General features: G+C 36.9%; 1 protein-coding gene across 2 annotated transcripts in view; it reads left to right on the top strand.

The window, feature by feature from the left end:
- Window positions 1-27,850, top strand: part of PLXDC2 (plexin domain containing 2) — a 286,125-nt gene that overhangs the window by 97,161 nt on the left and 161,114 nt on the right. For both annotated transcript variants that reach the window (XR_008354366.1, XM_053468192.1), the window contains exons 5-7: window positions 16,486-16,608; window positions 18,429-18,547; window positions 27,100-27,199. Coding sequence is in view for 1 of the 2 variants with exons in the window: in XM_053468192.1 (XP_053324167.1) it covers window positions 16,486-16,608; window positions 18,429-18,547; window positions 27,100-27,199 (342 nt within the window). In the remaining variant the exon portion in view is untranslated. The remainder of the gene's footprint in view (window positions 1-16,485; window positions 16,609-18,428; window positions 18,548-27,099; window positions 27,200-27,850) is intronic.

Genomic DNA, 27,850 nt, shown 5'->3' with positions numbered 1-27,850 from the left:
AGATCGGCATCGGGGGCCATGTCTGGCCCCTCCCCGGGGCGTCAACAGCCGCCATACATTGTATGGCGGCGGACGCCCGTTTTAAAAGCGTTTAGGAGGCGATCAACGATCGCCTCCTAAACTTAAATGGTGTCGCTGGAATGCCTCGATCAGGAGGCATCCAGCGACACCAAACACTTACCTTTAGGTGGGCTGTGACCGCTCCGGAGAGCGGTCACAGCCGCAGCTGCCGGTGATCTTCGCCATCAAGTAAGATGGCGGCGGCCCGGGAACTACAACAATAAAGACGAAAAAGTTCGCTAGAGGGTCTCCAGACCCTCTAGAGAACTGGCTCCACTTGCTGGTTGAATACAGGTACTGCATTCAACCATGCAAGTCAATGGAGCCCAGCTTTCTAATCACTATGTGATTAGTAAAATATTCAAAAAAAAATAAAAAATAAAAAAATGGAAAAAAAAAAATGTGCTAACATTTAAAAATAATTATGCAGTGATGTCACTAGATGAACCATCCAGTACCAGCACAATGTGTAAAAAAAAAATATAAAAAAAGTATTAAAAAAAAAAAAAAAAAAAAAATAAAGTTTATTATTTTGAGCAAGTGCTAAAATTTCTCAAAAATCTCAGAGTTAAAATAAAAGCACTTCAAATACCCAAGGGGTGTCTAATATATAAAAAAAATGGCTGATGGGGTAAATTGGAGTGGCCTAGCTCACAGATAGGGCATAGGTACAGACTGACCAAAATGGAGAAAAAAAGCGCACTTCCCAAATGTGGCATTTTAAATCTGAAACAACCCGACAAACCCATGCATGTCGGGTATCACTGCACTCAGGAGATGTTCCTGAACACATATTGGGGGGTTGTTTGACAGTGACATATACCAGAACCTGTATATCTATAACTAAAGTACAATTTGTGTGAAAAAAAATTACTATTACAAAGTTTGACAAAGTGTAGTTCTATAATTGGTGCATGGAAAGGGTTAAAATAACAGCATTCGGAATACCCTGGGGTGTCTAGTTTTCCAAAATATATGGTTTGAATGGGTTAAATTGAGTTAACCGGCTTCAAAGATATTCCAAAGAGGAGATGGAGGCAGAATGACCAAATGACCACCTGGATTACGCATGCCCCAAAAGTAGCCTTTTACCAGCCAAACAATCTGACAAGCCCATGCATGTGGGGTATCGCTGTACTCAGGAGATGTTCCTGAACACACATTGGGGTGTTGTTTGATAGTGACATATACCAGAACCTGTATATCTATAACTAAAGTACAATTTGTGTGGAAAAAAAAATAAAAAAAAATACTATTACAAAGTTTGACAAAGTGTAGTTGTATAATTGGTGCATGGAAAGGGTTAAAATAACAGCATTTGGAATACCCTGGGGTGTCTAGTTTTCAAAAATATATGGTTTGAGGGGGTTAAATTGAGTTAACCGGCTTCAAAGATGTTCCAAAGAGGAGATGGAGGCAGACTGACCAGATTTGTTAAAAAAGATTTGGAAATCATAAAACGCTGCTTGTACTTATTGCCCTATAACGTACAAAAAACAGCAAAAAAACATAAAAACATTGGGTATCTCTAAACTCAGGACAAGTAGTAGAATCTATTTAGCTAGTTTTTTTACTTGCTTTTTTAGGTGAGTAAAAGATTTTTCAAATAAAAGTCATAAAATGTCTTTTTTTTCAATTTTTCACCATGTTTTTTTTATTTTTTTTATAGTAAATAAGATGATACGATCAAAATAATGGTATCTGAAGAAAGCCCATCTTGTCCTGAAAAAAACAATATATAACTTATGTGGGTACACTAAATGGGTGAGGAGAAAATTACACCTGAACACAAGCACCACAAAAGTGTCAAAACAGCTGCGGTCCCACAGGGTAGAAAACGAAAAATGAGCCCGGTCCTTAAGGGGATATACAAATAATTCTATACAATCCTATCCTATACCATATAAGTCATTTTATACAGAATACAACTGCCAGTACCAGTTCCTTAGTCTGTACCGTATTTGCTCAAATATAAGACAAGGTCTGGAACATGGCGATAAGTCTGGGGATGCTTTGGAAAGTCTGGGGGGGGGCAAAGTGGTATATCAAGGGGGCAGAGTGGCATATAGGGGGTATAAGGTACATCTGGGGGCAAAGTGGCAAGCCTAGGGGCAGATGTGCATAACTGGGGAGCAGGTTGGCAATTAAAAGGAAATAAAAACAAGAAATGCATTTTTCTCAATCATAGTTTTATTAAATATGAAAAAATAGTTTACATGTGAATTAATATTTACTAATATAATAATAATAATAATAATAATAATAATATTTTTTTCCTATGGGGTAGTCTTATATTTAGGCTTTTTCTTTTTTTTCAAAATTAATATCCACATTTTGGGGGGGGTCTTCTTATAATCAAGCAAATATGGTAAGTAAATTACAAGAAGGAAAAAAAGAGGTGAAGATATAAAATATTATAGCCATTTATATGGAATAGAAGGTAGGGAAACATTTTAGAAAGACTGAACGAGAATGAGAGTGTGAATGAGAGTGAAAATGAGCATGGGGCAAAGAATTTTGTTCCAAAATTAAAAAAAGCTCCCCCTCCCCCAATTTTTGTCCAAACCATATGTGCAGGGAGCATAATTTGGGACCAAAAACGAACTTAAAAATTCTTCAGAATCTTTTTTTGACCATTTGCACGTCTAGTAGGTGTTTTAAATAAACTTTGATCCTACTTGTTCTTACTGTTGCTACAGTTTCAGTTACAGGTCTGTCTCAAATGTGCAGCTTCTTTACACAAATATTAGAGCCTAAAGAAAATTCACTTTGACTAACAATCTATTTCTATACTGAAAGTTATTGTTAAGAACAAATGTAAAAGGAAATCCCCTATTAGAGATGCTTAAGTGCTCTTGTTCTGTTATATTCAGATTGATTTTAAGTTATGCTTCAAACTTTACTGTTTCTTTCAGCCTAATTGCATTACATTTTTAATAGTTTCCGGCTGTTCAAATTATAGCACAGAGGTTCTCCAATTTAATGCATTTGGAGGCCACTCTGACAAAGCATTGTACACCAAGGCAGGCCTGCCTACTCTGTGCCACATGCTGTCATCAAAAATACATCGTTATAGAAAGCATACCTTTCATACAATGCACAACATTTCTGTTCAGACATTGTTTCTCCCTGCTGATACTTTATTTTATATACATACACGTTTTTAAGAAAATTGTCCCTTTTTCACATTCCTGATATCATCTTGAGGTCTTGGAGACAACCTGGGGTGTTCAGACCCCAATTTCAATACCACTGTGAAGGGTAATAAGTAGAAATGTGATGTCATTTTTTATTTCTTCAAGATCCCTGTCCAGTAAAAACAGCATGAGAAGGTAAATGACGCATACCAGTGTTGCTTATCAACCAAGTACTGCCCGCCCTTTATGTTACATTGCTTGAAGGATCTTTGCCAAAGCCAATCACAAGCGCATGTGATGTCAGAATTGGGTGGGCTAAGCAAAGCAGAATGTAGCAGATTGGTTTTGTTGCAGATTTACGAGTCCCCACGGGAATTGATTTGCACAGCAAATTATGGAAAATCAGCAATGCCTTTTAAACTAGACATTTGCTCATTTAGTACATGCATGAAAGGAACGCAATCATTTAAGTAAAATGTTTGGGAAAACATGTGCAAGTGGAACCGCACCTTTAAAACGACTAGATGTGCCGTTTTAAAGCGATTCCTCATTTCCCGTCCCAGACTAACTCTTTTACTTTGGATATGGAATATGGATTGCATGACGATGTGTAAAATGTATCAAAGCTTGCCATTTTTAGAATCTTTACCTTTCTGCATTACATTGCATCCATCATCTTCACACACTGTTTGCTTGTCTAACCTATTATTGCATGTCTTCAATAAAACGGAATGATTTTTTTTTTTAAATCTTACACATTTTCCTTGCGTTGAATGACAGTTGCAGTGTTTCATCATATATATCATTCTTAATGGGACACCTTTTGTTCATCATTAAAAAAACAAAGAAACCTTTCACTATATTTTATTTTCATTCTTGCGCTTAGTTTTATTTGGAACAATATTTTGCAGCACATATTGTGTTGCTTAAGGCTGTTAATACATTTTTGGAGAGTTACTTTGTATGCCTATTTATTCTGAGTATTATTGGATAATGGCACATATGTATATCCTTGTACAAATATCTACATTCCCTTCTAAACCCTCACCCACATCACAAAAATGAGGAAAATAGCACAAATTTTGCACAAAAAGAGTGGTTCGGTCCATAACCCCCAGTGTTGTCAGACAAGCAGTAGAGTAGAGTAATATGTCATTAGATAAAAGGTGCATCGAAACTTTAGGTTCTTGTGAGCGTTCCCTCTTAACTCTGCATAAATCCTGCAAGAGGCTATTGCACCTCTTCCTGAGTTTTGTAAAAAGGCTGTCCTGTACAGCGGGCGATTACTTTCAAGGGATCCACGTATAAAGTGGATATAAAGTCAAAAGGTGGTAATTGTTGACCTTATTTGCATGCGCCTACCCAGAATCCCTTGTGGTTGTGGCACCAGCATGAGATTACTGAGGGAACAACAAGCCTTCTGGCTTGTCTGATATCTGTAGATGAGTGTTTAACGGTGCTTTTCCATCACTTTTACCCACCATAAGTTATGTAATGGTAAATCCTGCAAATTCAGCCTTTCCAAGACATCCACGTATGATGACAGAGTGTATCACAGCCATGAAAGTCATAATAATTTGTATGTATAAAGTTCTTATACATTAGGTTGAGATAAAAAGGCTGCTTTATTCTGCCTCAAAATTCCTTATTCTTACTAAATTTCATAAACTTACATAAGCAACATTGAGACTTGAGCCTTGGCTGTGCCTTTGACCACAGGCCTAAAACAAGTTTCTCTTCAGACATTTGAAATGGTTGGAATATGCTACAGGGAAAAGAAACACTTTAGTTGATGCTAAAGTCATCAAAGAAGAGGAATTTAAACATGTAATGCAGAATGGAAACATTATGTGAAGTATAGGAAATGTTTGGGAACTTCACTTTTTTTATAATAACATTAAATATTGCTATTAATGAAATTAATTATAATCCTGTAATAAAAAAACACATTTACACAATTTCTGGACATTATTTATAACATGTATAGAACAGTAACTGTAAATATTTATGCAGAAAATAATCAACCATTCTAAGAAATGTAATAATAATTATTATTATTTTGGAACTTAAAAAAAAATCATGATTCTGAATGTGTTCCATAATTATGGAATATGCAATACATCAACTTTCAATTTTGTGGTTTAGTTGACTATAAACTGTTATTAATAATGCTTAAATATGCTGAAGTTCTGAATTCCACAGCCAGGAAATCATTCCAGTCAGCTTACTGGCACTATTACACGTCAAAACATGAATTATTATTTGGATTTGACTGTATATTGCCTTACTCATAGTATATGAAATAAAGCTGAACTCAGATAAAATAAGTGTATAAAATATATGTTAAGCAAAGTGAGTCTTCTAATGTGTCTCTTTTACAGAGGGACAAGGTCAAACTAATATAAAAACGGGTAAGCATTATAAATACCTGCAAACATTTAAGGAGATTAGCAATCCCCTCTTGTATTTAAATTCTGTGTGCAAACAAAATGCAAAATGTACGATATTTAACATTTTAAGCCATAGCATTCCGATAGCCCAAATACGTGTACAGTGTAAATAGGCTTTCAGTGGACGCCAGTGGTTTATTTAAAAGAGAAGTTTAAGTACAATATGATTTCTCGATAACAGTTGGCATATTGCTCGGTGAAATATCCTAAAACTGACAATCCCCCAAGACTGAGTCACTTCGGCAAACATCTCTGCTTTCCATAAAAGTATGAACTACAATAAGGTTTATAGGTTTATTAAATGGGTCATTTTGGTTTATAAATCATAAGTGTACCTGAGATGAATTGTATTAGATGTTTGCATAGATAGGAACTCTCTGGGTTTGACCCAGAGTCTCCAGGTAAAGTGCTGCTTCTTCGGGTCTCCTGGTCAGTAGAGCGGCATTTGGCTACACTCACTCCCTGGATCCATTCTCACTCCCTGTCCATTTAAAGCTGTCTGGGGATTAGCCCTGCATCCATCTACAGCTACTGCCACCCTTCTCGGCTCTACTCCTCAACATGGACACTCTAAAAAGACTTAATTATGTAAAAACAACTCGTGAGAAATTCCTGTATAGCACAGAAAAATGCAATGTTCTTCTCTTCTCTCCAGGTTGGGTTACTTTTTTGCTCACATTATGAACTTTTAATACAGATAAAATTGTTTTATTAAACAGATTTTTGTGTTAAATGTGCTTGGGATGGGATGTTTTGAGCCAGTTGGTCTTGTTTGCTCTGTTGCAGAACCAGTGGGCAGACCCCCATCTTGGACTTATGTGTGCCATCTCTCTGTTCTCTTATAGGGGTGATATGAAACAGGCAGAATATAGATAATAGTTTCCAATACTTTTATATACTTTATATGAAATTCAAACCCAATATTTTATATGGATTGCAAATGAAATATGAATTGCCCGATCAGCCAATAATACAGCAAAGAAAAGAAAAAAAATAAAACCCAATAGCACATTGGCCTTTTGTACAGAAAACATTGATATTAAGTTAAACAATGTTAAGAATAATTTTATTACATTAATTGTGGAACAACAATCCCTTTTATACTGGTGTCTGGCTTACAGCAGGTATGATTCTTTTAAGTGATTTTTGGAAATGTATTTTTCTCTTTTCTCCAGAGAATTCTCAGACTTTTCGTATATTTCTTCCTACTTATGTTAGAACAGGGCATTAATATATTCTGTTTCATCAGCTACTCAGCTGCTCCAGAAAAGGAAGTTTGCCTGTTTTCGCAAAGTCCAAGTAAAGAGCAGACTACCTTGACATTTTTACATTTATAAGTAAAACATCCCAGATAAATGTTCGCAGAACTCTGTTATTCAGGATCCAGAGAAGCAGGCCAATCAGAGAGCATGCGGTTGCAGTCATGGTTAGGTCTCTTTAAAAACCCCTTTGTGACAAAGCCCATACGTGTACGGGCTCACAATGCATTGTTTTTAATGGGTTTAAGGACAACCCATTGTCCTTAAGGGGTTCAAGAATAGTAAACAGGGGGAGACTATTAGATCTCAGTTAAATGAAACAAAGTACCAATGGTCTGAGCAAAAAAGCCAGAAATTTCTTTAATATTATTTATGTTACCAGTCTTTCAGGTATTGATTGGATTAGCATATGTGTGAAGTAGATGTTAAATGTTTCTTCTACTTATCCTTCCATATGCAGACGCGTATTTGTCTTAAATAATAACATTCAAAGGTTAGATATAAATACACGTGTATAAAAAGAGGAGAGTAGAGACACTAGTAGAAGTTTTGTTAATACAATATTATGTACAGAGGGTTTTAACATGGACCTCTTAACTCCTGTGGATCAGTAAATCCTCAATATATATTCGGCATTCAGTGGGACCCTTCAATGCTGGTACTGATGACATCTGCTGTTTGACTTATTACTTACCAGCCATGTGCAAGATGTGTTTATCATATCGCTCCACTGCGTATTCTGCCCTGGCCTTGGATGGTGTGTCCTGGGGGTATGGAAGGCTCTGTGCTAGATTGCCAGATTGAGAAATCAGGCTTTGTGGTGTACCACTCCTCTAAGGGTTTGACCTCCCTTGTAATCTAACCATTTACGCTGTGGATATTTTAATACAAAAACCTTGGGTATAATTCAAAATGTACATCAAACACCATAAATATGGAAAGAGATGTTTCTGTTGACTACAATCTAATGGGCACTAATATTTTGTATAGTTTCTTCTGCTAAACGTCCAACAGTAAGATATGACTTGGGAGGATCCTGAGATCATGTAAAGCATTTACTAAACACAATGAGAATAGACACTGGAAACACGAAGGTCAAGTTCTGTTGTTAAACGAGACCATGAGACCTTGGAAGACATCCTGAAACTTCCAATGCAGAATTTTACTCCAAAACACTATAGGCTGCATGCATGTGTTTTTAATAATCTGGATTATAGGGAAGTCACAATCCAAGGTGGATTAACTATGGGCTTTCTTTACAATAAAACATGAATTTAAAGAACAATACCCTTTCTGAATAGTTCTAGCTACACTGAATGAAAATGTAACATACGCTTATCATGGAATCCACAAGTCTTTGCAAATCTAGAAATTTATACCTACTTAGGAGATAATGTTTATCAGTACCGGAAAAAGAATTGCACTTTTTTTTTCAAACATTGTATCATATCTTTTCATCCTAATTAATGTCAAGTCTTTTTCATCACTATTTCATATGCTATTGAGGATATGTTTGCTGTAGAAACATATAAATGAAATTGCAGAACATTCGCAAGAGCAGCGGAACTGAAAAAGTTGCAGTTTCAATTTCATTTAATACACCATCTCTGACTTTCATTAACTTGTTGATAAAGTTGAAAAAAACATGGCATATTTTCCATGTTGATTTTCCATGGCATATCTTCAGAGACTTTAAGCATTAGAACTTGTACTTAAATATTTTATGATATCAAACATACTGAGGAAACCACACTTTTAAAAAGTCATTAAGATAAGACGCATTACTTTGTAATAAAAAGATTGCCAGAGTCTAATGGCCTTTTCTTGCTAGATTACGAAAAATACTTTTTCTCCACTAAAATTGATATTAGTGGAGTTGAAAGAAAAATGTGTTGGAGATCCAGATCTATCCCCACTGTTATTCAAATACATAATTTTTTAAAGATGTCTTGGTTATAGGATACTAAATAACACTTCATAACCTGTATGAATAGTGTCACTTGCTGTAAATTACTGCAGTGGGGTGCACGACCCAGTTGGGGGGTCTTCTGATCTTTGCTGACCAGTCGAGGGAAATAAAAAAAGAACAATGAAAATCTATGCTGTTGCCATATAGATATCCATTGCTGTTCCAACATGGCCTCCTTATAATGATAGAATTGCAAGATGGTTATTTGGATAAGGCAGGCGGGTTACACGCCTCCCAAACAACTTGTTGGACTCATCACACTTACTTCCACTGTCAGCCCTGTCACAGCGGGAATGATGCTGGCAAACATGACATATTGTGTATTTTCATATACACCCTGTCTACATAATGTGTAATTGTGGTAGATGAAGCACTTCTGTCTGTTAACAAGAATCCTGTGGTCTCTGAACACAGAGGTTGCAGACAGCCAAGCCTGTGGCACGTTAGACTGGCTCAACTGGCTCAATGGTTCAAAAAGTGCTAGCCTCTTGTGATTAGGACAGGAGAGTGAAGGTTAAACCAGCTCTGTCACTTTCCCGAATCCTATATTTTACAGTTCAGTACACTAAATTAATTTGTGTAATAGTGTTTAAAATAATCTATTAGAACATACCATGGGAGAACTATTTGGCCACGGTGGGCATCCTGTTAACCCCCCATGACACTCCATCCTGTAACACTGGAAATTAACATTTCAAACAATATTGTTAATTTTCACATAAAGCTTATTTAACCACATAGTTAACGTGTAAGCTCTACCTGAGCTCTAACGAGCTTCACATAAGTAAATTTATCATTTAATATTAAAACAGCATGATATTAATACATTAACAGCCAACAAATCCTATAAAAAGGCATACTGCTGCAACACTTCACTTGTTGAAGGCACTGGCATCCCTTCTAGCACAGTGGCTATGAACCTGCTTTTTGCTGGGTCACAATGCCCAGGGAGTGTTCTGCACATGTGCCCAAAGGTAAGAAAATTGTTACAGCACCAAAGTCATTTATAATTTAAAGAGGGAGAGACACACCACCAACACATATAAATACCCTGGCCTCCTGCCATTTTCCTGATCCCTGCCAACCTACCCTGGCTTCACCCCAACATCAGAATTTACCCCTTACAGCCAAAAAGATCTGCTCCGTCATTTCCCACTTCAGCCACCCTTCCTGGGATTCCACCCCCTCCAGGGTTTATTCTTTACACAAATACTCAGTGATGTAACTTTTACAGTTTTGTTTTATATTGCTTTCTTAAATGTCAGATGTTTTCTGAACACAATTTAACAAGCGGTTGCTCTTCATTTAAATGAATGCACTGACATAGAATTAAGAAAATTGCGTGGAATTGGATTAATATGAAAGCATTTGTCTAGAATGCCATTAAACATGGATTGGTTGCATGGTAGGCTATATGCAAGATTGAGCTGAGTAGAAAGAAAATAATAAGAAAATTGAATTTAACTTTTTATGAGAAAAAATCAATTAAATAGATTTTTAATAATGTTGTATTGTATAAGATGGGTGCATAGACCTTGGAAATGTAAGAATAAATGTGATATAGTACATCCCTGACGGAGGGAGAAAATTGTCAATCTTTGGCAAAAGTGTTTTCAAAGTTGTGGTTGTAATAGGTGTTAGCAGCAAGGGTAGGTAAGATTTAATGCAAACTTACAATTGATTTAAAATATAAACAATAGAGTAAATATAAAATAGAAATATAATTAAAAATTCTTCAACTCAAATATATATATATATATACTTGAGGCTTGTGGTAGCCAAGAAATACCATTACATAAGCATTATAAAACATTCATCTACAGACACCAGACAAGCCAGAAGGCTTGTTTTTCCCTCAGAAATCTCATGGTGCTTTCACAACCACAAGGGATTCTGGGTAGGCGCATGCACATAAGGTTAACAATTATCACCTTTGCCTCTATATTTACTTTATACATGGATCCCTTGAAAGTAATTGCCTGCTGTACAAGACAGCTTTTAGACAAAACTCAGGAAGAAGTACAATAGCCAGATCACCACCCATGGACAGCTGTTTTGCCCTTCATGAAACTTGTCTGCATTAAGTTGTGACACTGGCTTAATACTTGAGGCTTGGGGTAGCCAAGAAATACCATTACATAAGTTATGGTGAGTAAAGGTAATGAACAACCCTTCCGCTAAAATTAAGGGGATAGTAGAAACACTCATCTACCGACACCAGACAGCTTGTTTTTCCCTCAGAAATCTCATGGTACTGTCACAACCACAGGGGATTCTGGATATGCATATGTAAATAAGGTCAATAATTAACACCTTTTGCCTTGAAAGTAATTGCCCGCGTTACAAGACAGCCTTTAGACAAAACTCGTGAAGAGATGCAATTAACAGATCACCACTCATGGACAGACGTTCCATCCTTAATTTTTTTTTTTTGGAGCCCGAGGTGCGTGCTCCTTTGGTGCAGCATTCCATGCTTGAAGGTAGATTCTGGTTCTCCCCAAAGGGAGATTCCAGACAAAATTCCTTCCCTCCCCCATGGGAGGGCCGGATCTTCGGATCAAACCCCGAAGGGTAAGACCCCTTTAAACTTCAGGTCTAACCCCAAAGGGAAAGACCCTTTTATGGACAGAGGTGAGGGGCCATAAGGCTCTCTATACCTCCACCAGCTAGATCAAGCTATCACTGCAGTGCAGTACCCAAAAACAAAAGTGCCAGATCGTAACAAAAAAAATGTGTGGTTGCCTCACCATGATTCAGTAACATGAAATCAAAAACATAATTCAGTGGCACACGTGTGAAAATGCAGTAATAAGTAAGTAACCAGCCATTTCTGGCTTAATACTTGAGGTCTGGGGTAGCCAAGAAATAGCATTATTTAAGTTATGGTGGGTAAAGGTGATGGACAACCCTTCCACTAAAATTAAGGCGATAGTAGAAGCATTAAACACTCACAAGGGATTCTGGGTAGGCACATGCAAATAAGGTCCATAATTATCACCTTTTGCCTCTATATCTACTTTATGCATGGATATAGTATACATTTGCACCTAAAAATGATATATTCTAGCATCAACTCAAAATGAGTGAAACACAACATCATTAGCATTATGTGAGAGTGAAAGGTCTTCGGAAGATGTTCAGTTCCATGAAACATTTTTCAAGTTCATTGATTGTTTTGCCAAAATTCTAATTAGTTGAATAATCATACAATATCTAAGAGGGTAATAAAGTTACAGTGTTCTATGTTTATGGTCCATGTAAACAGCTGAGAATGTAAAAAACAACAACTAATAAATGCCTGCCATGGCTAATATTTGATATAAAAAGAAGAAAAGTGATGTATGTGGCTTAGTTGTGGAAAAAAAGCATAAGTAGTTAATACCACAGTTTTTTTCTCATCAATCTAGGAAAGTATAGCTGACACAATGGTATTTTAAACAAATATTCAAATAATTATTGTTTTTCACTAATTACAATTACTTTAAAAGTATTTGTTGTAAAATACATGGGAGCTCTCTGGGTTTGATCCTGTGGGCAAAGTGCTGTTTTCGTGTCTGTCTGTCTTTCGAGTCTTTCTTTCTTTTTTTATTTCCTTTCTCCAGGCCACTTCCCTCTTTCTTGGGGCAGGTTGAATGGTATTTAGCTACTCCTATTCCTGCCCACTTCCCCTCCTACTATCTGGGGCTATCTGTAGTGATATCTGTGGCTGATATTATGTCTGATAGAGTGTAATTTGTCTGGCCGAGAGTGTTGTGTGTGTAGTAAAGTGTGATGTGTGTGGCTGGAAGAGAGGTGTGTGTGTGAGTAAATATGATTTGTGACACTTATGGGAAATAACTGAGGCAAAAAATAATAAAAAATATGGCAGTTCTCTGTAAACTTTTAACCAAATGCTGTTTGGATTGAAATCTAACATATAGCTATTTGTAAAGGAGAAATAATTACTTGGTTCATTTGGGAGTATTTTAGAAAACGTTACCGCAGATTACTTTAATCCATCTCCTCATCATCTGTCACTGTATTTCTCTTCAGCTCTGCCCTAGGCCTAACCCAGTTGGATTGTCTATGGGTTTCTACAAATGTTCTTACTGTTCTTACAAACTGTTCTTACACACACCTATCTACCTTACCATGTATTTCTCCCGGTTACACTGCAAGTTAACTGTCCCTGTCAGAGCAATGTGGGGCGGGGGACAGACTCTAACTTAGGGACTGTCCCATAAATTTTGGGGCTGATTGCAACTCTACGCTGGTAGTTCTTTTCCAGATGCTCCTAGTACATTTACCACCAGTGGCTGGGCTCAGCACGCAACCCAACAAAAACTCTATTTAGACAGTCTAGGGTTCTAGGGACAAGCTTGCAGAGCCCCATTAAACCAATTTCTTTAACATGTAAACATGTTAATGCTTTTCAACATAATAAATGAATGACTTGGGAAACTGACAGGTCCTCCCCACACGAATACCTATAATATTACAATTCTGTTCCCAGAGATCCCAAACAATTTAAATTATGTTAAGCTGTGTTTTGAAAGCTTCTGGTTGATTTGAATATGGATGGGCATGTGAGTAGAAGCCAATGCTTTTTTAATTCTGGTTTCTTGTCATATAAAGGCATGTAAATACAGCTAGGCACCCTATTAGGGCAATGGTCATATCTGCTAGGAAAAGATATAAAACATACCCATCACTATAAAATTAAATTGCACTTTTATAAAGTCATTATGCACTTTTTAAATGAATGAGCGGTTTAGATCGAAAAGGCAGGATATTAAATGGCATTGCTATGTGAGCTAGACCATTTCAATGCATATTAGCTCCATAATGTTCTGCGGTTTTTTTTCAGTTTTATTAGCAGTAGTGGATTGCGGTAAACCATTTCCAGGAATTTCTCTACAATAATGGTATTGCAATGTCAACATATAATTGGACAGTTACACAGAGAAATCCTATAAAAAGGACCCCATCCCCCAGTAAATAAACAAGTCTAAATGTAACCCTTTTGCAACCGTAGGATGTATTATGACATCCTATAGGACATGGTCTAGATCACGTATAGGATTATCGTTGATATGGTTTTTGAATTGGAAAAGATGTTTCTGTGCCAGTATATTAGAGATCAGGTTTTCATAAGACAGCTCGGGGTCCAGAAAGCCCCAGGCGAGAGTATGGAGCAGGAGGGGCGCATGACTGAGGGGGCGGCAGGCAGCCCTCTCCCCCTCCTTTTTTCCTGCTTGCAGAGAAATCTGCTGAGTCATGTTTAGAGGCTGTCAGTCAAGGGATGATTGACAACCAAGAGCTAGTGGTGATATGAGTGTGTCATCATTGTGGGCTTTGGGGTGGGTGTCACTATATATATATGTGAGCCCACCCCACTTAGGTCATTAACTGAATTCACCTGGGAAAGCTTTCCCTCCCACCCGCCCCCTTTTTATGTTTCTTTGGAGTTGACTCGTGGTGCACAGGCCCTCGGCCTATCGTCATTAGAGGGATTATCTGGTTCTTTAGAGAAGCCTAAGGGATCTTCGGTAAAAGAAAAAAATCTCTAAATAGTAAAACAGAATATAGACAATATATATATAAAATAAATTAAAAAGTTCAAAAATAACAAATGTTGTTATGGGGATGTTGAACATAAGTCAATATGTGGAAAAATCCAAAGCACAATTGCAATTTTTGACAGACTGCACATTAAAAAGGGTATCAAAAGAAAACCCTTTATGTTTCTGAAAAAAAACCAAAGAAATGGTAAAAAATGGCAAAAAAGCTCTGGTCACTAGACCAGTTATTTTAACATTATCACTTTTTAATATGATTTTAAATTGTGTTACCTGGTCCCTGTATAGCATTCTAGCTCACCAGTCAAAAACATTCTCAAGCATGCACATGAACTCCTGTTCCTGATTCAAATATCCTTTTAAAAAATAAAGTCCATCTGGCATGTTCATGCTTTATGGCGACATCAGGACAAAAAGATTCACTGGGATATAATTAGTACAACACATATTTACTATGAAAATTAAACTACTTTATGTGACAGGTTACTTATACCAATATACTCAATATGTCAAAACCTCAAGAATGTAAACTTGAAAAGCAACATTTTTGTTGTTTCTTTGTTTATTTACTTTAGATGCAACCTTACCTTTAAATGTATCCAAAGAAAAACTAACATATCTTTCAAATGTATCCCATGAAAAATACAAAGTTGTAATATCTCTTGTAGCTGATTACAAACCTGGATTGAAAATTGTATTTCCATAAGATTAATAATAGTCCATGCATTTTTAATACATTTATAACAAAATTACAAAGAAAACCCTGCTGTACCTAGACCTGTGCTAATTTGTTAATGAGGATGTTTAAATTCCTCTTAATCAGCATTTTCCTGTTACTAAGTCAAGCTTGAAATAAATCCACCTAGTATATTGACATGACATTGAACAAAGAGTGACAAAACACAAGGAGCTATCCAAGATATGAAAATTAACTTTAAAAGTAGATAGACCATTAATTAAACAAATAGCAATATGTGACTCAGATTAGTGGAATGTGGGAAAAGATAAAGTGTGGTTTTCCAACATCATGGTTGACATTTCTAGGTCCTCACTGTAGTTTGTCTTGCGGTACACTGTCTAAGAAGAGGGCTTGAGCAAGGTTCTTGCCAAAAGTGTTTTGAGATCTTTGTCCTGAGCCACTTGAGCCTTCTCAACACTCTCCATTTCCACTTAAGCCTGATCAACCCTCTCCTATACTCATGCCAAGATTCCAGGTCAAACCTGATAAGTTTCCAGCTATGCTAAATAAGTCTAGTGCCTCAGTTTTAAGTCATAAACATGCATGAGAACTCTTCTGGCCTGACCTGAATCTCCAGGTGAAAAGGTGCACCCCTGGGTACTACCTGCCTTTTTCTGGTGTGTAGAGGGGGCTATCAATCCATGCCCACTTCCACCTTCTCCCTGCCGATTTAAGACTGTCTGGCATAGTTGTATAGTGCCACCAAATGTAAATCTAGGCACCCTGTTTTTTCAGTAGAAAGTTATTTCAGTTGTCACCTAAATCCTGCAGATCTCCACAGTTCATCCAATAACTAGGTTTAGTATACAGACCCTTAGCATTATATATATATATATATATATAAATATATATAATTGCTAAAGCACTAGCTTCTGCTGATCGAAGCAGTGCTGCTTATCGACTTTATGTTTTTACGAAACGGTTGTTTATTGATATTATGTTTATTGAACAATAAATATTCAATAAAAAAAATTTACGCATTTTAGGTTAAAGTGAAGAAAAAGCAAATTTATATAAGAACACTATATGAAGACATTCTCATAATACACAAATCATTAATTTATACACAACGCTAACATAACTCTGCAATATGTTAGAACATATGATTCTGAGTAATTTTATGGATTTTTGAGCAGATGGGTGTTCTAATTCCTTCCCATAAAGTATTCTTATGTTTGTAGAAAATTGCAGATCAGCTATTTGAAAAGTTGAAATATACATAAAGAAAATAAAGTGAATGCTAGCCCTGTAAATTCCCTGTAGTTGCACTGCTTATAAACAAATTTGTTAAAACATTTTATTATATTCTTTAGGTTTTATTTATACTGGAGAAGTTATACATCGGATGCTAACAGCCACGCAATATATTGCTCCCTTGATGGCCAATTTTGATCCAAGTGTGTCCAGAAATTCAACTGTCAGATACTTTGACAATGGTATGGCAAACTTATTTTTTCTCCTCTATGTTTTGATTAGCTTTTCTTATAAGTCTATGGATATTATGTTTAGGAAAGATGGTGTGAGGACATATGCACTAGATCATATTTCACTTTTGGGTCTAATTTTCGAAATGTAAGCGTTGGATCCCAAGGCTCTGTTCAGTCTTCGGGCAGGGAAGAAGTGTTTGGTCAAAATGACTACCTGTCCAGTTTGCACCTACTCCTGCCTACACTCCATCCATTCTCAGTCCCTTCAAAGTCTGGTTAATAGGAGGCACATACTTGGGCAGACAGGGAGTTTGGGGCAGCCAACCCTGGGAAATTCACATGTATGCTTATTTTTCTAGAAGAAAACACATATTAGCTTGCATTGGACTAGATTTAGATCCAAGAACAAATACTACTGAAAACCTATATCCTCAAAAAATCCAAAGATCCCAGGGGATAGAAGAAATATGAGCATAGTTGTATATGGTCCAGAATAGGATAAAATTTCACAAGTCTAAACAGGGCAGTACACATTCTCTATTCAAGAATTTTGAATGACATCTCAACAAAAGTTTAGCAAGTTTAATCCACCTACCTTGAATATAACCTGGTATTTTAGGTGCCAGTGTACCTTTGTCCTTTAAAACCCATTTTCATTATTTATCCAACACGTACCCTAAGATATACTCTAATACACACAACATGTTGGTAGCTACTACCACAAAAGCCAGCCTACTATAGTTACATGGTGGAAATATCCATGCCTCTGAACATTTAATAGACCAGACACTGCTTCTCTGCATGTACCTATTATTTTATTGCATGGCAAGTAATTGGGATGCCATGATGAACAACATCCACCTGCCAGGACTCCATTAATAACATGTGGCACCTGTGTTGAATACACCCTCCTACCAAATACCATTGATATGATATTAAGTATGAAGTCCATATATCCCCATGGAGCATGATTTGAGGGACCCACAGGGGAAGCTCGTCGTGGGCCACTTTATGTTTAAAGATGGCCCTGACCACATAACAGTAGACAGAGCATTACAGGGGGTAATTTTTTTCTAGGAGAGAAACTGAAGCTCACACAACTGGATTGTAAAATAATGGTTTATTTAAAAAATAACAAATAAACAATACTTATAGTTGAAAGCTAAATATGCCATAACATGGTTATTAATGGGAAATCAGGCTTTGCTTCTGGGGTTTTACACAAGACACATTTCTAGAAATCTGAAAACAAGCAGAACAATGCATGTTATATTAGCAATGAGACAAAAAAAATTGTCTGAATCGTTTTCAGACCATTTGCACAAGTCCAATATCAATAGCTTTCTTAATGAATTCTATAGAGACAAACCCAGCTGTTCATGTGCTAATGATGCACCCCTTGTGCATAGCATGGCTCCAACCACAGGGACTTGCCTATAGTTTAAGGGAAATCCATATAGACATTCCCAATTAACAAAAAATAATAATACTCTCTAAACTTAAGAAAATCTATCATTTTATTATTTCATCTAAGAGTTTAATCACATAATGGCAACAGCAGCTGTTTTATGTCATATGACAATTAATTATTCCCTTAAAATGTTCCTAAAAATATTACCTTTAGTTTTATGATGTTAAATTCAACAGAGCAGCATATTGAAACACTAAGGGCATATCTGCCAAATTCTGAAGAAAAGTTCTGCATTGTTAAAGAGTCTGTCTTTTTTTTTTTTTTAGAAATCTGTAAAGTGAACTGTTTTATAGCTTATTTATAAAATCAATATCAGTGATTTCTGATTGATTTTTTTTATTTATCTTGACTCTTGCAGGTACTGCACTTGTTGTTCAATGGGATCATGTTCACCTCCAGGAAAACCACAGTCTTGGAAGTTTCACTTTTCAGGCCACACTTATCAATGATGGACGTATAGTATTTGGGTATAAAGATGTAAGTATGCTTAAAAACCTTCTCAATAATGTGTACAGCAATGCACTCTGGCTTATGCCAACTAGGCAAAACCTGGTGGCCCATTAACACTATGGAGGACGGTGCCGAGCCTGTACAGCCCACCATAGGATTCAATAAAAGGTGCTATGCATCTTCACCACAGTGAGAGTGCAGCTGGGGTGCTGCCATGGGTAAATACACCATTGCATGTACAGTATAACTTCTAACAATTTAGTTTGTATGTGTGCCATGTTTCTACGGGTTATTTTACAACATAATTTAAGTTTTAACCATTTATCTACATAAAGCATGGTGATCAGCTTTGTTCAGCTGCATAAACACATATTCTTTCCCTTGCTCCTTCTCTCAATCTTCCAGGTGCCACTAACCCTAGGTTCACCCCTGACACTCACACCATAAGCTGACACACACTCACAGTAACAACATAGTCTAACACACATGCACCCACCATATTCTAACAGACAATTATACACTCTAACACCATACAGTAACAGACACGTACATGCTGGCACCATATGTTATTGCACACACACGCCATACACTAATGCACACACTTTAACACTATATGCTAATATACACACTCTCTCGAAGGCAATACAATAACATATACAACACCATACTTTCTCACACACTAACACCTCACTCATACATATACACACACTATCCAACAACAAACTCTAACACACACATTGACTCAAAGGCTCACTTGCACGGCCGTTTTAACTCCTGACAGCGAACCTACGGATTTCCGCGGAAATCCGTAGGTTAAAGAGCCGAGCAAGCGACCAATAGGCTCACTCGCATGGCCCCTTAACTCCTTAAGGTGCAACCTGACCACTGGTCTCCCTGCTGCAACAGTTACAAGTCCGTATGAACGACCAATAAAGTCGCTTGTACGGACCAGTGGTCTCTCCCGGCCAAGTTACGGCACCAGGATTTTAAAAGTCTGTACGAGCGACCCATAGAGTCGCTCGCACAGACTTTTAAAATCCTAATGCAGCAACTTGCCCGGCAGAGACCACTGGTTTTTTTTTTGCCGAAGACGAGCACGAAGACGAACACGAAGACGAACACGAAGACCTCCCTAGTGCACAAGTCTAGTAGTTATACTGCATCAGCAGGGTCTCTCCCAGGCAGAACTTTCAAGGCAGAATGGCTTTCCAAATGGTCAGTTCATGCTCTTGAAATGGGCAAAGTTGAGGACCGTAGACGCAGTGGTCGGCAAACTCAGTGCAGCAGATGGAAGACATGCTTACTTCCCTTCAAAATCAGAAGATGTCCTGCAGTTCCATGAGCTCAGATTTAGCAGCACACATTGGGACACTAGCACACCTATCTACTGTCTGGAAACAAAATGGAAAGAAGTGTTCTTCATGAAAGACTTGTGGCCAAAAAAGCCATACCTCCGATGTGGAAACAAGACCAAGCTCAACTCAACTACTCACAAAAACACGGGAACTGGGGTGCAGAAAAATGGCAGCAGGGGCTCTGCACTGATGAGTCAAAATTTGAAATATTTGGCTGTAGCAGAAGGCAGTTTGTTCGCCGAACGGCTGCAGAGCAGTACAAGAATAAGTGTGCAGACAACAGTGAAGCATTGTGGAGATTCCTAGCAAGGTTGGGGCTTTGATCACAGTTAATGGTCTGCTTAATTCTCAATGCTGAGAAATACTAGCAAATACTTATCCATCATGCAATAACATCGGGGCGGCATCTGACTGGCACCAAATTTTTGGCAGCAGGACAACGACCCCAAAACATTAAGAACTATCTTCAGTGTAAAGAAGAACAAGGAGTCCTGGAAGTGATGGCATGACCCCCACAGAGCCCTGATCTTAACATCATCGAGTCTGCACGCCTCTTACTGGATCAGCATTCCTAGAATAAAAGTCGTTTTAGCTTTAAAGACCTCTGAGACTCCCTTTTCAGATAAACCACGAGATTTTTAAGGGCTTGACAGCATATCTAACTCTACATCCTACTTTATAAATGTCAGCCCACAAACTACCACAGGATCTTTCTTCCTTGAGCACATATGTTTGCTATATAGAACTGAGCTAGGATTTATTTTCTGAATATACATTAATTTAACTCTGCATTGAAAAGTCCTTAGGCAAAAGCAAATTATATTGCTGTTCAATGCATTAGGTTGTTCCAGAACTGTGCATTTGATGTCATTGTCCGCTATCCCTGTTAATTCTCTTTTTGCACTGCTTTGATTTTCTTCAAAATAGGCATTTACTTTAATAAGTCCAACGAGAGAGATTTTGCAATTCCAATTCTCTATGTGTTCATTTAAGGATAAAATAACTCAAACAGCAAATCCTGATACCTTAATTCCATCACACCTGAATTAATACTGTGTGCTGTAACTTGATCAATGTGTTTTGTCTTTTAAGGAGAACATGGATATAATATGATAATGTTCTTCTTCTTTATTACATAATATATCATACAACTGATATCCATATTGTTCTATATATTGTATATTTTCTATATATGTATCTATGTATCTACAGTTTATTTATATATATATATATATATATATATATACACATATATGTATATATATATATATATATATATATATATATATATATATGGTGCACCAATACAAGGTTGAATTAAATTGTATTTTGAAGCTATGTGTTGAATGTAGTCGATATGCCAGATTATAGTCGCTTTATTTTATCCCCCCTCCCACGTTATGGTCAGTTAGGTGTGCAGCAGTGAAAGGGTGTTGCATTATCACATGATTCTGAAGTGATTAAACATTGGTGGCCTTGTTATTAGTGTTATTAATTAATCCATAGGAGGAGTTGTCAGACTCATACACTACTGGTTTTACTGTGCCCCACGTGCTTATTACCACACGGTGATGATGGATTGTAATAATTAGCAGTGTTTGCTATTTTGACTAAGGTTCCACTCAGTTTTGAGTATATAGATCATATATCATTAGTGGAATTTTCATATCACATCTGCGTGATCATGCAGCGGGGCGATACGCTACACCAAGAAGTGGCTTTACTATTTATATTCTGGTGAAAGAAATGGGGAGTTCTGAAAATGCTATTTTGTATCTTTTTTTGGTTATTTGTGTTTTGTATAAAATTAGATGTTAATTGTTTCATCATCATAATGAACCAAGGTTACCAACATGCTCTTGTTCTTAATGAGACTAACTAAAACACTTAATGCTTAAATAATTGAAAGTAAACTGTAGGAGGTTATGCTAGCAATTTATCGTTTTACATGCTGAAAAAAGTGTAAAGAAATATTGTGGAGTGTCCACTTTGGATAAAAGTATTGAAAAATACATCTTAAATATAACATTACATTTTTCTTAAAAACCCTTCTGGGTTTTGATAGAAGTCATTCCACTAAAATATTTGTTCAGAAGTGAAAGGCTTTGGATTTAATACATACTGAGCTTTTATCACTGTAAATATAGGTCTTGGTAATGGACTGATTATCTCATACTTTTATCTGCTATACAAGGACATTCTCCTTCATTTTTTATACTTGACTTTAAACTAATAGTAGGAAATCTCTTTTTAACGTATTTATTTCTGAAAGTGCAAAAAAAAAGAAGCATAGAAAAAAAAGCAAGCATTACTGACATTTTTGGGGAAAACATAAAGAGGAGCAGTAAGCGGATATTATACAATGGGAAATAGGAAGAGAGAACTACAGATGGAAAAAAATCAGTATAGAAACTAAATGTAGGAGTTTATCAAAATAGAGGTGAAAATGCAAGAACTAAAGGAGAACAAGGAAAGTGAGTCAGCCGGGGCGATGGTAAAGCAAGAGTCCGGGGCCTATACATACATAAAGCCTATTTATGTATCTACAAAACAAAGACAGAATTAAAAAAAAAACACCTAATGCATAAATATTGGTTATTCTGTCACACTATATTGGCATATATTGCTTTTCCCTCCACTACGTCAAAGTACCCCAAGTTTGGTGGGTCCTATTTATTTGTCATGGCTATATTGCTTACTGGCAAGGTATATTGATTTGTTTCATGTATTTTCCTAGAATGCAAAAGAAAACAGCATCAATTAATCTGTTTCGATTAACTAGCATAAGCATAAGGTTAAGCTCTATACATTAATCGTTATTTTAAGAATCCTTTACATTTTAGTGTGGACATTACACTTTGCCTTTTCACACGTTTAAATTCAGTCCGGTGGGTCACAAAACAGGGAGCTCTGCTTTTAGGGAAGACTAAGTTTTAAGGTTTTTTCCAGTTGGAAAGATGAGCATTCTAGAAGGGCCGAGTGGTTATCTGTCATGATATTCCATGTTTCTGTTACGGAGTGAGGCAGCAACTTAACTGTGAAAGTGAGATTAAAACATTACTGGACATTTGTATATTAACACAGCAATGGGGATCACAAAGATAGGATTAGTATATTTGCACAGGTGAAGGAATTGAATTAGGGATAGCCTTGAGTTTGACATTTGCTCTTTGATGGTCGTGATATAGACATGTCCTCAAATTATGATCATGTCCTCAACTTCCTGCAATTTTTTTTCAAGCAAAAAATTTTAAATAAATATTATTGGGACCAAGTCTGTAATCCTGCAAAAAATGAAAATAAACTCAAATTTTGTTCTGTACATTATTTGCAGCACCTGAAAAGAAATGCCCTTGTGTGAAGAGCAGTTAATTATGATACGCGGGCATTGTAAAGGGCAGGCTGTTATTATAGGCGAAAATGTTTTCACTTTTAACAATCATACTTTGGAATCCACGTCTAATGCATAATGCATTTTCTTTATGTATACAGGATTATTCCCTATTTTGTCAAAAGAACAATTTGGCATAACAGCAACCTGCATTAAATCCTCTAATTAATAAGGATCACTTATTTTTAAATTACAACAGATGTTCTTTTATCTTAACATTTGCCTAACTAACCAGATTTAATTTGTATTTCTGGTCTTTTGTGGACAGATGGAGGTTTCATACTTATCATCTCTGCATTGTTCTTAGAACAATAGGAAACCATCCGGACCATGGTTGGCATTCTGTTCTTCCTTACCTGGCAATGCTCATGTCTGTTTCTCTCTTATGGTTTAGATTCCCTTCTGTGGTACGAATTAGATGTTTGAAATCCCTAAAGCTCTGGAAGACCAACCATTGTTGTTCATACTCATATCTGGCTTCGCCTTTGAGTTTTGTAGTGGCTGGATTATTGATTCAGTTATATAAAACATTGACACGTCCAAAAATGTGCATTCACTAGTCTGGAAGGATAAACCATTGGTGTCATCATCAAATACAGTTCGCTTATCGCCTCCTCAAATTGTTCTCAAACGCCTTTCACTGGGGTTGAAAAGCCACTGGCTACTGTTTAAAGTAATATCGCCTCCAAGTTAAAGACCTATGAAGCTATAAACATACTTAGTAAACAAAAAACTATGGGCAGACATTTGAGGATCATGCAAATTAATTTTGGAACTGAGGCAAAGTTCTTAAAATACTAATGAATTACTTTGTAATGTCCCACGTGCAACTACCCACTAACAGACCTTTCCCTCTCCTTTGTAATTCTATTGTTCTTCATCTGCTACCCCACTTTCCTTGTCCATGTACTGGCTCCCCATACCCTCCGGAATTAAATATAAGTACCTTACAGAGACCTTAACAACATTGTGCCCTCCTAAATTTCTATCGTATCACCAAATACTTTCCTAATCGCCTTTCATTGTTGCTTCCTACTTGCATATCCAGATTTTTACCTGTGCTGTACCTGTTTTCTGTAATTCCATAACTTGTTCTGTAAGACGTATTCAGACTTTTAAATCCCACCAGAAACCTCACCTGTATGGGGTAGCATATCATTTTGCAGAGGGAAAAACATTATGGAAGCATTCTCTGCTTATGTTATGTATCTGCCTTGGCTGCATGGAATCATGATTGGGAAAAGTTGATAAATAGACTAAGATAAAATGACATAGTAACAGTTTTACATTCTGCATTTATGTCATGAATGTAAAAGAAATTTAGAAACAGATAATATATTAAAGTGTTGATCAGTTCATCGAGTATACAGCTGCCAATCATTCATAAAAAATGTAACGCAATACATAAAGTCTGAGGGCTTTGTTTGAGCAAATGATGTAGAGTGTTCCACAAACCATCAGTGGTCTGAAACCTATAGAAGGATTCTTTTTCTTAACAAGTGTCACAACATCTCAACAACTGAGTGTGCTTTAATTATGGCCTAATTAATATGAACACGTCTTGACGTAATTTCATTTACATCATAAGATAGATGGGAATTATTTTAATGAGTCGGACCTAAGTTAGTTATTTTACAGCCTGCATCAAAATTATGTGGGATAAAAAAACTTCCTTGGCAAAGACAGCATTGATATAGCTCCAACATTTGTTTTAAGGAAGTTCTAGTGCCTTCTTTGCAATTATATTGTTGCTCTCAATTAGCATGTGTCCGGCAAGATCTGCTGACCATTTTAGTTTCCAAGATGAAATCAGGAACCCTAGCAAATAAATTAACCTCTAGGCGTAAAGGGTAATTAGAATTGAAATAAGATTGTGCAGATTGAAATAGGACAGTCTGTCAGGTTGGTTAAAATAACAAGTGAGGTTAGCCTTAAAACACATAAAAAGAATGACAACCGTTTTGGTGAGAAATGTTCATATTTGTCTTAACGAGAAGTATGCGAAAGGATAAGTTTACATATTGATTTTTTTTTCTTAATTAAATCTGATGTAAAATCTTGGAGACAAACAATAAAACATGATCATGAGTTCTTTAGGGCAGTATGGAGTATTAATGGAGACCTCATCTGCCTGTGTAATCTACATACAGCCTTGTGTTTAAGTAAAAGCAGCACATTTATACAACGTGCCTAATACTTTGGGCAGTTAAAAGAATCGTGTTATATACATAATTCACCTATTTCAGTATGTTTGTGTGGGAGAATTTGTTTTATTTCGCACAGTATAGATTGTTGGTTGAGTCAACATATAACATTTCATTTGAAATCAGAAACGGGTCTTTTCACTTGACTCAGGCCCCCACCTTTACTAAGTTAACCACTTATGCTTCCCCCAGATCTGGGCCCTGTTATGCAGGGTTAATACTTACCCTCCAGGGCTATACTAGAGATTGAGTGAATGCGAGTTGACAGTCAAAATATGATCATACTTGTACATATTCGAAAAAAATGACCTTCAGCTTATATTTACCGTATTTGCTCGATTATAAGACAAGGTTTTTTCCAGAGCAAATGCTCTGAAAAATACCCCTCGTCTTATAATCGAGGTCGTCTTCTAATCAGACCTCATTCTGCTGGGGCCGTACTGCTTACTGTGCTTTGGTCGCGAGCAGCGTCTGTGCCACTAGCAGCAGGAGAACAGGAAGCTAGCACAGTCCTCACATAACTCTACCTCCCCCCTCCTTCCTCTGGGGGCGGGGCCAGAGAAGTTGCTCGCACAGCCGGGCCCCTGCAGAAGTCTGCAAGTGGGAGATCTGCAGTTCAGGTAAGGGGGTGGGTGAGGGTTTTTGTGATTAATGTGTGAAGTATGTGTGATTAATGGAATGAATGAGTATTTAAATGTTTGTGAATGAGTGTGTGTGTGATAGCATGGATGTGTAAGGGGGGTGGTGGTGGTAGCATGGCATAGGGAGGCTGTAATCACACTACTATCATCCCCAGGTTCCATCATGTACTGGCTGCCTTGGCTTGATAGGAATGTGATTGCTGTTAGCAGTTATATATATATATACCTCCAGAAATGCATTTTAACCCCCTATATTCCCCTCAGCCCCATGATATGCCTTTTAACCCCCTATATGCCACTCTGGCATATAGGGGGTTAAAAGGCATATCATGGGGCAGAGGGGCATATAGGGGGTTAAAAGGCATATCATGGGGCACAGTGGCATATAGGAAGGTATAAGACATTTCTGGAGGCAGAGTGGCATATAGAGGGTTAAAAGGCACATCATGGGGCAGAGTGGCAAATAGGGGGGTATAAGGCATTTCTGGGGGCAGAGTGGCAAGCCTGGGGCAGATGTGCATAACTGGGGGGGGGCAGGTTGGCAAATAAAAGGAAATAAAATATATATTTTTCTTAATCATAGCTTTTATTAAATATGAAAATGAGTTTACATGAATTAATATTTACTAGTAAAACTTTTTTCCTATACGGTAGTCTTATATTCAGGCTTTTTGTTTTTTTCCTAAATTAATATTTTGATTTTGGGGGGTCGTCTTATAATCAGGGTCGTCTTATAATTGAGCAAATACGGTATACTTGCCTCACAGTGAATTGACTTTATCCAACTCGAATGTAGATCACTGGATTTTATAAACAATGGTACTTTCCCTTTAAAGCTGTGTATACCACATTGTATTTCCATGTGTTTTGATTGTGGAACCACTGACAATATCATTATGTTTGAGACGATTTACTTTCTATTCTATTTAATTCCCTCGATTTAGCTGGCGGAGCCATTTGTAACCCAGTGGAACAATCTCTCTTGCAGATTCCAGTACCAGTGATGCAGATTAGCTCAACAAATCACCCGGTGAAAGTGGGGCTGTCAGATGCATTTGTGGTAGTGCACAAGATTCAGCAGATACCAAGTATGTATTTCTCGTAGCAGAGTTCTACATCTCGCAAATGTATATATTTTTTACACCAACAAAACCCAAAATCAGTGATTTGGCATAGTAATATTCAGAATTTGTATAGCCACGGTCTGTATTTTATTGAAAGGATGTCATGAGTAGGAGAGCAGGAAATTTAACACTTTTGTAAAATCAGAAGTGAAAAATTTGAGTATTGTAAATAAGGCGTTACATAAAACGGTTGTAACGGTAGTCTTGTATAGTTTACTATCTTTCTATCAATCTACCTGTATACGTAATCGATCAAAACTACAACCACACGTTGAATTATACTATTAATATTTTTTTGCAGATAATCCAAAAAATGCCTTATGGACTTAGATTTAAAATGTTTTCTAAATAATGATGATCATCAAGGATGGATTGGGATGTAATTTACAGCACTGGCAATTCCAAGACTGTCCCAAACAAGCGAAAGCTTTTCTGTATTAAATTAACCTTTTTGTATTTTGTTACGAGCCTAGGGAGAGGAGAGGTAATAGCCATTAGTGCAAACAAAATATTTGCTGCAATAGTCCATAATGCAAGGGACAGATTTAATCGTCATAGGTGGCTGTTCCTAACTATGACAGTTTTGGCATAAACTTTGGTGGAATCAGGAATTCT

This window comes from Spea bombifrons, chromosome 5, assembly GCF_027358695.1.
Source record: "Spea bombifrons isolate aSpeBom1 chromosome 5, aSpeBom1.2.pri, whole genome shotgun sequence".
NCBI lineage: Eukaryota > Metazoa > Chordata > Amphibia > Anura > Pelobatidae > Spea > Spea bombifrons.
This window is presented reverse-complemented; position numbering and strand designations above follow the sequence as displayed.